General features: G+C 35.5%; 1 protein-coding gene across 1 annotated transcript in view; it reads right to left on the reverse strand.

The window, feature by feature from the left end:
• The window catches only part of LOC150080206 (protogenin-like), a 393090-nt gene that overhangs the window by 110596 nt on the left and 268829 nt on the right, over positions 1-13665 (reverse strand). Inside the window, exon 17 of the mRNA XM_090380644.1 lies at positions 2659-2817. Within this exon, the coding sequence (XP_090236770.1) occupies positions 2659-2817 (159 nt within the window). The remainder of the gene's footprint in view (positions 1-2658; positions 2818-13665) is intronic.

The raw sequence follows: 13665 nt of genomic DNA on the forward strand, positions 1-13665 counted from the left end.
TATGGGCTTGACACATCCAGGGTCCTGAATTTTTTTTTTTGGCTGGTGCAGCATAAGCCTCAGGCTTCCTTGCACCATATGGCTAATAATAATAATAATAATATTAAATGCAATTTAAAAGTATATAAGCATGTAAGAATGATAAGGCTGATAAAGTTTGCATAGGTGGAGGTGTAAATTACACAAAGTGCCAATGACCAGAAGGGTAAGGATAGTAGAAAAAAGAAGTAATGTAGATTTGAAAAAGGTGAAAGAAAGTTAATATTCTAAGAGTTATGATGAATTAAGAAAATCATGGGCTGAATTGCAAAGTCAATTTGGAGGTGAAGAAACTGTAAAGTAAAATTATTAATTATTAAATATTAATCAATAAATTATTAATTAGTTATTTATTAATAAATTATTAATTATTATTATAGTTTAATTATTAATGATTAAACAAAATAAATATCAGATATGAGTAGGCAAATTTAGTTATAAGTTGAATACAGAGAAGACATAAATGCAAAGTCTGATGTCAGCAGAAGTAAATAGTGATACATGGTTAGGTATTTCATCAGGGGACTACACCTAACCATGTATCAGGAACTGTATTTTTATACTTGTCCATAACAGTAGAAGAAAATGTGAAATAAAGCCAAAAAGAAAAAAATTAGCACATTCTTTTACAGTATGGACAAGGCTGTCCATACTACAAAATACATACGCATATATTTCTGTATATTGCGTAATTTACACTTCACTAACTTTTACCATGAGTGAATATTGCCTCAGCTTTTTCTTGCTTATTCAAAATAATAATGAAAAAAAAAAAAAAATAATAAATAAATAAAATAAAATAATATATATATATATATATATATATATAATAATAATAAATAAAATAAAATAAATAAATATATATATGAGAGCATGTACACTTTGTAAGGTAATATGAATTGAATGATGTACTAATGGTGTCAATAAAGCATGTGGAACAGTTATTTACCACAGACAATCTGTTCTACTGTTGTTTTGGTTCACAGCAGAAAAAAACTTTGCGGCATAATGACTTGCACTGGCATTGCACTATTTTCTAATGAATAGGTTGCACTAAAAGGTTAATTAGCATTAGCAGAGACATATGATGCAAGAAAGCAAGCTTATGCAGCATCAGCCAAAAAAAAAAAAAAAAAAACCCCGATCCCATTTTACTCCTCTGTTCGTTCCAAATAACTGTCCAGCTCAGCCTTAAATTTATTTAGGCTATCAACTTCCAAAACATAGGATGGAAGTCTGTTCCACCAACCAACTACCCGCTGGCTAAAGGCAAATTTCCGCACATCTATCCTACATCTGTCTTTCCTCAATTTGAATTTATGCCCTCTAAGGTGATTATTCTGAGCAAGAGGCAGAATCCCATCAGCATTCAGCATGCTCAAATCATTCAAGGTTTTATACATCTCTATCAGATCACCTCGCCGGTGCCTAGTCTCCAGACACTGTAATTTGCAAAACTTAAGCCTTTCTTCATAAGAGCAACCCTTTGTTCCATTCACTAATCTTGTTGCCCTTCTCTGTACTCGTTCCAGCATCTCTATATAATTCTTGAAATGAGGCCTCCAGACCTGTATACAGTACTCAAGGTGTGGCCTGACCATTGCCTTATACAAAGGAATAATCACCTCCTTATCCCTTCTAGAAAAATTCCTGTATATCATTGATAAGACACCATGAGCTACTCTTGCAGCCCATCTGCACTGCTCAGAGAAATCTCCTATTTGTGATTGTTATTTGGATAATTAAATGCCTTTTGGACTATAATTCTCTAAATGTACTCATACAGTATAAATGAAGGGATCACCCACAAGTAATATCTGTCAAAAACTTAAATTAATAATGATGATAAAGGAGAGAAGAAAAAACAGTAAGTATCTAACTTACATTAGAAAAATGCCTAATCATTTAAAAAGAAATGATAAGCAAATGTGAAACAAAAAAAAAAAAAAAAAATCCAACATGCTGGGAAACAGAAAGTTATGTTATAAAACCACTTGAACAAAAAATGTCTTGAGAGTAAACCACATGTTGTGAAATGATTATTTCACATAAACAGCAACATATCATTTCAAGAAATTTCAAAGGCCAGACAAAAAAAAAAAAAAAAAAAAAAAACACAGATGGCCAGCAACAAATGCGAGAAATATTTTGTAGCAGAACTAGTTAAATAAATATAATATGAAAAAATATTGATAAATATGATTACACTGTGCCTATTGGGTGCAATCACGCTGTAACTGGGAAAAGAATTTTTACAAAAATTCAAAAAACATACTTCAGTATATGTTTGTCTACATTTAGGAAAGTACAGAAAATCTCAGATTTTTATTCGCAACCAACAATTAACACAAGCTTGTTATTTTTGAGATGCTCCATGGCTGCAGGGTTAGAAAAATAATCATCATACAAAAATATGGCTGAAACATAACAGAACCGGTCATTCTTTTACAACTGCAAATTTGTCTAGGCATTGCTCAAACAGAGGCATAAATGGAAAATACGTACACAAGAGAAATTCCCATTCATACATAAAACTTATTAAGTAAACCTTCAGAAAGCATAAACAAATAAATATACATGTATGTTATTATTCAAGCATGAGTACTTTTATATACTTACCATCTTTACCTGTGGGCCGTGTGTTGTTCTGCCTAACAGGAATATTAAGAGTAATAATAGAAGTAGGAGGCCCAGTCCCGGCACTAGTTTGTGCTCTCATACAGAAGTAATATAGAGTGTTACTAGCCAATCCATTAACCAATGATGTCAATTCTGTTCCTAAAAATTTTTTATAACATTAGCCACTTGTACATTTATAATGAACACACTGAATAAATAAATAAAGATATACTCAGTGCCATACCTACACTTCTGTCAGCCCCATGTGAAATATTCCTCTGGGGTTCCCCTCGTAAAAATTTAAGGTGCAATTTGTAAAATTGAAAAATAAAGAAAACCTAAAAATTATCCAAATCATAATTATTTATTTAAACTTTAACGACTATTGGATTTCTTGATGTTCTTTGGCATCGATGTTGCTACTCCCATATTCGTCATTAAAATTCCTTCAAGGTTTTGACATTTCGTCTCTATATTACACTAACAAATAAATCCATGAAGTTTTCTGATTTTAGAATAAGATGAAATGCCAAGAATGTTTCATTCATCTGATTAAATCTTTCTTGTAAGCTAACAACAGCTACATCGGTCATTATATTAAAAAATTCTGTCTCAAACCTTTCGGTTATATCAAAAGAGCATTCATATGATGAATTTTCACAGGTAAACTCGCACTTTTTTTCTGGAAACTCTTAAAACTGCCTGATGCTATCGAGGCAGTGTTAGGTGGGTCGGAAAACTGCTAGCTTGGGTGGGATTCACAGAATAAAAGGTTAAAAGTAGCAGCAGGCAGAGGTGAAGGTGATCCTTGCACTACTTCTATTAGAATAAGCAGCAGCCTGGAGCAAGGGGTGCTGGGGATTTCAGGGACTGATGGCAGTCATCGTGAAAGAGGTAGGTATATGGGATATGTTAGCTAACTAAGAATAGGTGCATGTACACTTGCATGTATACCAATGCTAGAAGTATAGCAAATAAATTTGAAGTGTTGGTCAAGACATCAAAGGCGGATATTGTTGATATATCAGAGACGTGGTGTCACACAGATATTAGGAATGTAGAATTGGAATTTGGGGAGTACAATATGTACAGAAAGGAGGAGGGGTTATGCTGGAAAATAAAATCTAAAGAAGTGCTCCAGTTAATATAGATGGACAGTGCACTGTTGAGTCAGTTTGATATGACATGAGCACTGCAAAAGCAAAAATAAGAGTAGGAGTGTGTTATAGGCCTAATGATTCAAATGAGTACAATGAACAATTGTACAGAGAAATAGTGGGCTACTAAATCAGAATGTCTTATAATGGGGGATTTTAACTTCACAGATATTGACTGGAACTTGTGGGTTGGTCACTCGCACACTACTAAGACTTTTGTGGATTTATTGGGTGATTGTTTTCTGCAGCAGCATGTTCGAGAGGCAACCAGAGAGGGAATTACTCTTGATCTCGTTATCAGCAGTGATCATTTGGCTATAAGAATTTGCGGATAAAGGAACCACTAGGTGGCAGTGATCACAGCATACAGATGTCGGATTTACTTAAAGATATAATGATTATAGGGGGTAAAGGAAAGGGTTTTGGCTCCGTAAAGGTGACTACAGTGGTCTCAGACAGTTTTTAAATTCTGTACAGTGGGATCAACTGATGATGTTACCAACAACAAATTCTAAGTGGGAAGCATTCAAGGAATTAATCATGGAAGCGACTAAAAGTTTCATTCTTATTAAAAAATATTGTTCAATGTTTAGGCCTAAATGGCTGTCAAATGAACTAATGAGACTTGTGGCAGAGAAGAAAAATGCATGGGATGCATATAAATTTTCAGGCGACACAGAAGCCTATGGCAGATATAAGCAAGTCTATAATCAAGTCAAAAAAGGAGGTTAGGCAGGCGAAGGCAGATTATGAGAAATCTTTGGCAAAGGATATTAAGAAAAACAGCAAAGATTTCTTTACTTATATTAACTCTAAAAGGAAGGGGATGGATCGGATTGGTCCACTTGATATCAATCGTTCGCTGTTGATGATCCTGCTCAGATAGCAAACAAACTGAACGAGTATTGAGTATTTTGCATCTACATTCACACATGAGGAGTTATTAAGGTTTGAAAATGGTAGAAGGTTATCAAATTGTAACAGGGTGTTTAATGATTTTGTAATTGTTGAAGTTAAACATAAGAAAGGCACCTGGGGTGGATAGGATCTATCCAGTTATACTAAAGGAGGCAGCAAAGGAAGTCATAATTATGAGAGCATCCGTGGACTCAGGGGAGTTCCCCACAGACTGGAGATCTGCAAATGTATTCCCAGTTCACAAAGGGGGATTGAAGGGTAACACGAGTAATTACAGACCAGTAAGTTTAACTTCTGTTCCGGGTAAAATAATGGAATCATTGGTTAAAGATGCATTGTAGGATCATCTAGACAAGACTGTAGCAATAATTCAGACACAGCATGGATTTGTTAAGGGAAGTCTTGTCTGACAAATTTGATTGGATATTATGATGTGGTTACAAAGGAACTGGATGCAAAAAATAACTTTGATATCATATACAGGTGACCCCCGCTTAACGCTGATCATTCGTTCCGGAAAAACAAAGCGCTAAGCGAGCGCCGCTTTCCCATAAGGTAACATATGTACAGTCGGTCCTCGTATAGCACGTGTTTGCATTACACGAATTCGATCATACACGATTTATAAATAGGGGAACGTTATCTTATATAACACGAACCGAATTCGCTTATACACGATTCGCCTTTGTGTTTACAAGAAATGGCAGTCGAACGCCGAATCACCCCAACTGAGCGCAACACGATAGCAATGAAGAAGATTTGAAAATGTATTTATGTGTTTTATATCAGTGAAGGGGAAACACATTTCACCATAATAACGTAAAAACCAACACAATTCCAGCTATCGGTATAATCGCAAATGCAATTAGATGGAGTTTACTACCAGTTTATAACAGATTCCACTAGCAGAAACGCAACTGGAAATTGTTTTTATTGTTTTATGGTAGTAACCTCCAGAAATGTGCTTTAGTAAAATGTGAGGTGTTAATTAATAGTGTATCTCGGCCTTTACGGTGTTATTTATTCAGTTGCTACACGCGCGCAGCTTTGTTTATGTGTATCAAGCGTGCCACCTCGTTTTGTAATTGTGCTTTATTCCCTAAAAATTAGTAAAATACTTAAAAGGTGTGAAAAGGAAGCGTCCTGGCTAAGACACTGCAGATTCAGAGAGAAAAAAAAAGAAGCAATATCGATAAACAGAGGCGGACTGGGTCAAAAATTCTTACCCGGGAAAATTTATATTGGCCTCATACTACGGTTTATGGCCAAAATCACACCGGCCTCCGGCCCACCGTGGTTTCCCCCGTAAGGCTTATGGCCAGTCCGCTTCTGTCGATAAAACAACTTCATAGCGGGAACAACTCAAAGTGTAATTAAAATCCATTAGATTAAGACACAAGAATTGGAAGAGATGGAACGGCTGTCATCTGTTTGGATAGAAAATCAAACAAAAAGCAAGTTTGCTTACGATAGAAGCAAAAGCATTAGCAATATTTTATTACGACTATTTTATTTAATATAATAAATTTTTTACGAATAAAATACGTATTTTATTCGTAAAAAATACTTTTTTAGTATTAAAAAATACTAAAAATACTTTATTATAATATAATATTATTTTTATTAAGTATTTTAATCGTTATAAAATACTTACGTATTTTATAACGATTAAAATTACCCGATTATTTATTGTGTTTGGTTCCAAATGTGTGTTCAATCTTGGGTGGTCGGCACCTAACCCTACTTTTCCCATAGGGCCTGTTGTTTATATTGCACGATTTTGCATTGCACGAGGGTTTCTAGGAACGCAACTATCGTGCTATACGAGGACAGACTGTATTTATGAGCTGCGGTCGGTGCCATAGGATATTTCCTAATGAATAATAAACAGTAATGAAGAGATGCACAAATGTCGGTCAAAATATTTAATATTCAAATATTTGCACATATAAAATATTCTGCATTGCATAGGTATAATTATGTGGTAACTACTTGCGTATCAAAAGTAAATTTAAAATTCCAATTAAAATAATGAATTTAATTTAATTGATGAATTTAATCATGACAAATGTGTGGATTTTGAGTTGAACTTTGGCCCTCTTCCAAATAAACTAAAAGGGGTATTAATTTTAAATCCCCCGCAGCGTTACAACCAACAAATAAAGTCAACCGATCCTTCGCCGCTTTGAAACCTGGCATGTTTTTTTCTTCTTTCAATATGAAACTTCTTTTAGGCATTCGTTTCCACAAAAGTCCTGCTTCAGCTATGTTAAAAACTTGTTGAGAAGTATAACACATAATACCCCTCTTCAACAATCAACCAGCCCTTACCAGTTTTAAATGGTTCCACATTTTTTTTTTTTTTAGGCGAATTTTCTTCAGATCATCATATTGGCTAATCTCTTTCTCTCTTTCTCTTTTTTTAACATTTAACTTAACTGAATTCTGCATTGGAATATTATCTTCAATAAAATTAAAGTCTTTCCATTTCAATCCTAATAGCCGGCCTAGTCCTAGTTGCTTGCAGTGGAACAGCTATCTTTCCCGCTGCAAAAATTAATTCTTTATTTTTTTATAATTGTTCTTACAGTTAAAGTTGCAAGTCCTAAATTATGGCACACATCCGTTTGTCGTTGACCGGAATCGATTCGCTTCAAAATGTCTAATTTAATTTTCAAATTCAGTCTTTTTCTTACATTTATAGTCTTCGTACTGCGCCCAGACGTTGTTGCATTTTCATTCCTATCAGTCATTATTAGCTCTTCGAAAATGTAACTGCGTTGGTTGAATTAATTACGATACAATGTTCAAGTAAACTTTCCGTTACGCACGATGTCTAATACTCTACTGAGTGATGACTAGACTTCGGATAAATGCATATAACGCAAATATTACAAGCAATATACTTGATCATTTTTTAAAATGTTGATCTCGGAACTACGTAACAAGTCACTGTACTGAAACTAAATTAGCGTGCGAGAAAATTTCACTGAGCGTGGGAAAATTTCTCAAGTCGGCGTGGGAAACGTTTTAATGCTGTTTTGCTATTCATTTTCAAGCTATCGACTCCATCAAATGAAACGATTTCGTTAAATATGCCAAAAATGCAATCTGTAAAAGAGCGTTATAGTGATCTGTGACAGGGTTATAGTCAGATACGGGTTATAATATAAGAACAGCGTTATAGCGAATCAGCGTAAAGCGAACCGCGTTATAACGGGGGCCTGCTGTACTTGGATTTCAGGAAAGATTTTGACACTGTTGCACATGGAAGACTACTGTACAAATTGGAGCAGAATGGTATTAAGGGCAAGTTGCTAAAATGGATAAAAGGATGGTTGAGTGTGAGAAGACAGGGGGTGGTAATTAATGGGTACTGCTCTTTGTGGAATAATGTTATTAGTGGAGTCACACAGGATTCGGTGTTGGGTCCACTATTGTTTCGCATATTCTTCAATAATATCGATGAAGGTATATCAGGCTCAGTGTTGAAGTTTGCAGATGATACAAAGGTTGGCAGGTTTGTTAATGACAGTAAATGGCAGTGTGCTACTGCAACAGGATCTAGAAAAATTGGGAAGATGGGCTGAAAAGTGACAACTGAAGCTTAACATTGACAAATGCAAAGTACTGCATATGCGTAGAAGTAACCCCAGGGGACCATACCAACTGTGTGGTACTACACTTAAGGTGGTAGAAAATAACAAAGACCTGGGAGTTATTTTTTGTTATTTGTTTTTTTTTTTTTTTTTTAGGAACATTAGGAACTAAGGCCATATTGCTCCGGGAACATGGGGTGGTCATTCCCTTGACTTTTCCGCATCCTCCGTATTTGGTAGTGACGGGTTTGAGCCCCAGTCTAATCAAGAAGTGTGTGCTACGCACTGCTGCTCCTTTCCACCTGGCTATGGAGGTGCCCTGAGACCTGGGAGTAATTGTGCAATCAGATATGAAGTTTTCTGAATAATGCAGACAGGCTGCCAGGGCAGATCATGGGGTTTTGTCAATGATATACAGGAATTTTGCTAGTAGGAAAAAGGAGGTGATTGTCCCTCTGTATAAGGCAATGGTCAGGCCATGCCTCGAGTACTGCATACAGGTCTGGAGACCTCATTTTAGGAAGGATGTAGATTTGCTTGAGCATGTACAGAGAAGAGCAACAAGATTGCTGAGGGGAATGAAGGGATCCTCTTACCAAGAGAGACTTAAGTTCTACAAACTGCAGTGGCTGGAGACTAGGCACCTGCGAGGTGATCTGATTGAGGTGTATAAGGCCTTGAATGGGTTGAGCACGCTGAATTTTGACGGGATCCTTCCACTTGTTCAGATTACGAACCTAAGGGGGCATAAATTCAAATTGGTGAAAGACAGATGTAGAATAGTTCTGCGGAAATTTGCCTTTAGCCAGCGAGTGGTTAATTGATGGAACAAACTTCCATCTGTCGTTGTGGAAGTTGCTAGGTTAAACAAATTTAAGGAGGAACTGGACAAACATTTAGAGGGAATGGTTGTGTGAATTTTTTTGGCTGATGCTACATAAGCTCATATGCTTGCTTTCTTGCATCACATGCCAATTTTACTACTTCCAACTCGGTTGCAACGTCTATAAGTTTATCCACGCACGAGTTAAATCCTGATGTTCTAAATTCATTTAGTTGATTAAGAGCACCTTCTATCAGTATAATTGCAGTGTTCATTTCAATTGTACCAATTTGCACGGCTTTATTTATAATGCTCAATATTTCATACCAACGACTACACCTATAATAAATTTAAAAGAAGCAATTTCTGCTAACAAACCTTGAATTTCAAACTGAAATTTTGCATCTTTTCCTTTGGCCTGTTCCTTGATTTCATTTAATGCAGTTGTAATATCCCATAAGTCATATTGTACTGCTTCAAATAATCCTGCTGTTGTTGAAGAATGTGCTGCATCCGGTAACTAAATTTAAATTATGCGCAACATACAGAACATAAAAAGCTCTTCTATTTTCTAGTAAAATTCTTTGCTTTCTTGTCCCAAAAAATTCAGTATTTGGTTCAAATAATTTTTCATTGCTTCCTCTCAGTGTCAAATTTTGTGAAGCTAAAAATTTAATTATCTCAATTACTCATTCCAAAATCATTGCCCACTTTTTTTTATATTTATTTATTATTTTTTTAAATTTCTTATTAAATTTTGATTCACAACATCCATAAGTTTATTGGATTCTACCTGGAGCTCTAATTCCTTCCACTGTTGCATGCATATTTTATGATTTTGAGAGTTTTCATGCGAGTTTAAACCATCTTGTGAATGATGCCAAGAGCGAAATCCAGTAGTTTTCAAGAGAATATTTACATGACAAAATAACTTCCAGAAAAAGCCATCTTTGTGTGTGTGTGTGTGTGTGTGTGTGTGCGCGCGCGCGCGCGCGTTTATCAATTCCTTTCAAGCTTTTCGCCATAGCATTTTGAAGAAAGCGAACAGTTTTAAATATGGGCAAAAATTAATTTCTTTTTACATCTGATTATAAAATAAATAAATTTACTGTAATATAAATAAACCAATACTGACCAACAATGAAAGTATTAAATTTAGTAACCTTTTTTTTTTTTTTTTTTTTTTTATATATAGGTGCCAAGAGCAGTGGCACTCAAAAGTACAGCATTTTACAAACAAGCTGTTACTTGTGGTACCTCCGTAGCCAGGTGGGAAGGAGCAGCAGCAGCAGCAGTGCATAGCACACGCTTCTTGATTAGACCGGGGTTTGAGCCCATTACCACCAAATATGGAGGATGCGGAAAGGTCAGGGAATGACCACCGCATATCCCGGAGCAATATGTCCTTAGTTGCTAATGCTCCTAAAAACCAAAAAAATAACAATAACAGCATAGTATGTGAGAAACTATGGACTTTTTTTTTCTTGTATTTTATTTTTATTTATTTATAACACTGGCATGTTTAGTCTCCAGAGCTATGTTCTGGTCAACCCTTCCCCATCTCTTCCATCATTTAGCACGACTGATGACTTTTGAGGTTAGGATAAACATCATGGTGAGATCCAATCTTCATTACATTGAGGGTACAGCTCTAAAACTGTGTGCGAAAGCCAGCCACTAGTTAGTATACACAACCGAACCTATTGGTAACTCTTTAGGATGCTTCCAGATCAGCTAGTGTATAATCTTGCTACCTCTACTCTGCCAGATAGTGACTGGAGGGAGTCCGAGTAGTGCATATGCGGGGGCATTGTAGAGGCCATGTTATGACATGGATCTTGGTACATTCTTACCACGTGTACACCATAACCAAAAATTTTATTACTTCACACAGCATTCCCTCCCCCCCCACACTTTTTCTTACTATTGAATATGCTATGAATAGTCAAACTAATAGAGTAACTTATCCACAAAAAGATCTACACCTCCCAAACACTTCCCAGAACATTTCACAAATATACGTGGTCTCAATTCTAATCTAACAGAATCTCAGTTATCAGTTGATTCAACTACTGCTCATCTCAGTTGCTCATATTATTCGCTGTATGATTCCTATTGCCTCAAAGGTGGTACTTGTGCACACGTCCGTTCCGATATTCCCTGTCAGAGACTAGGTAATTTGGAATCTCCTCATTTTGATCTTCTCTGGCTTAAAATCTCTCTACCTCATTGTGTCAAATTCATCTGTTGTCTCTACCATTCTCCCAACTCCATTAATCACTTGGAGCTCTTTGACTTCCTCTCTTTGCAATTTGACTTTCTCCAGTCCACCTTTCCTAACAGTGAAGTAATTTTCCTTGGTGATTTTAACGTTCACAAGTCTAGCTGGCTTTCATTTTCTAGTCACACCAAACCAGCTGGCCGAGATGCTGAGGCTTTTGCAATTACTAATGACCTTGCACAGATTGTTCATTTACCTACAAGAATATCAAACAATCCTAACCATACAGCCAACATGCTTGATCTTTTTCTCACAAACAGTATGGATTCCGTCAATGTCGATCCACTGGTGATATTCTGGCTTATGTTACTCATTTATGAACAAATTCAATGGAAACGTTCGGTGAAACATAAGCAGTTGCTCTTGACATCTCAAAGGCTATCGATCGTGTTTGGAATAAAGGTCTTCTAAACCAGTTCCATCTTATGGTTTGCCAACTGTTTTTTGTGATTGGTTATCCAGTTTTCTCTCTGATCGCTCACTGAGGGTGATGGTAGATAACTCTCTGTCTTGTAACTTCTCGTCTTCGGCTCTGTCTTCAAAACTTTGAGTGCTATATAATTAAATTTGATAGCAAAAAGTCACTACCAAAACTATACAATATTTACAATTACAATTACAAAACAGCACAACTCAAACTAAACCTCATACTTTGAATGTAGCATTTCCCAAGCACTACTAATCAAATTATAAACTATATAATGTCTACAATTCATACAATAGAAATCAAGTTTAACAAGTCCTACAGTCCTCAAGGATCAACCAACTCCCTACTACAGTTGTTTAGCTCTTCTTCCACCCAAAGGACTTCCCCTTGGCTGTCCACCCCAGACCAAATGGAAGTAGCGCAGCTAAATATCAAATGAAATTTAAAAAAAAAATAAAATAATAAAAAAATCCTCTGAAAGTCTAGTCGCTGTTGCCATTATACCATTACAGAGATAAAGGGAGGAGAGGTAATATAAGATGTATTATTTCTAACCCAATTGTCTTTCATATTGAGAAGTAGCAGCAGCCGCCTTTACTTTTTCTGGTAATCTGCACTAAGAGTCTGCTCATCAGAAAATTTTGTGCATTTTGAAGCCAAAATAGACTAATATTTGTTTGACATGGATGAATTCTGTTCTTTTTTGATAACACTAAAGACATGCCTATATTCTGCAAGGAACAATGTGAATGCACAAATTTTGAAGTATGAACAGTGAGAACGGTAAGCAGTTTGGAAAAACTGCTTACCATTCTCACTCTGCAGAAATGCTATCTTCACTTGCAATAACTGATAGAAAAATCATCTATCTCAAGAGTTTTGAATTTTTGAACTTCATGAGGCACTAGAAGATCATTATTTATTTATTATATTTTTTTTTATTTCAGTAGGCTTGATTGATTGATTTTGATTTTACCAGTGCAAAAACGACTATGGTTATACTCCACCAAGAAAATTTCAGTAGGCAACTGACATTTTATACACCTGTTTATAAACTTAAATAGGATTCACAGAAAATCAATCCTCAGATAAGCTATACAATCCCAACCTTCTAAGAATAAATAATTGGGACAATAAACTTAAAAGATTGCCTTACAATCACAGAAAATATGAAGATGTTAGCAACTCTTTATGATCAGAATTCCTTACTCTTTTTAATAGTGAATTAGCTAAACAGCCACTCTATGCAAGGGTTGCATTGCATGGAACTCTACGAAAGTTGAATTTTACGTAAGTTGAATTTCTCTAAATGATTATGCATCACTTGCAACTATATGCACTGAATTTGACTGAAGAAAAAAAGAAATGTTTGACAAACATGTAAATAGAAGTATTTATTAATATTTTTTTTATCTCATTTGCAGTAAAAATTATTGTTGATCTTAAATGCAATGATCCTTTAACATGTGCGCATATAAACGTGCACTATACTTTAAAATAGTATTCACTATTTGAAACAGTGAGACTTAATTCCTGTGTAATAGATGACAAACTTTGTCCTTCTTCATACTTCTTAATCATTTTCATTTTCATTTCTAAATCAATTTTGTTTCGTTTCCCACCAACTGCACTGCCACCACTTGCACTTTCCTTTGGTCGCTTTCCCATCATCACTGTAATTAGTACACGGGAATAAAAAGAACACTGACGGTGACTGACACGGGGTTAAAAAGAACACTGACAACACAACCGCAGGTTTCCAATCCGAAACAGTAAGTAAAGTAAGCACTCATTCAACTTAT

Source organism: Mastigoproctus giganteus, chromosome 9 (genome assembly GCF_048544385.1).
Source record: "Mastigoproctus giganteus isolate SK-2022 chromosome 9, ASM4854438v1, whole genome shotgun sequence".
Lineage (NCBI taxonomy): Eukaryota > Metazoa > Arthropoda > Arachnida > Uropygi > Thelyphonidae > Mastigoproctus > Mastigoproctus giganteus.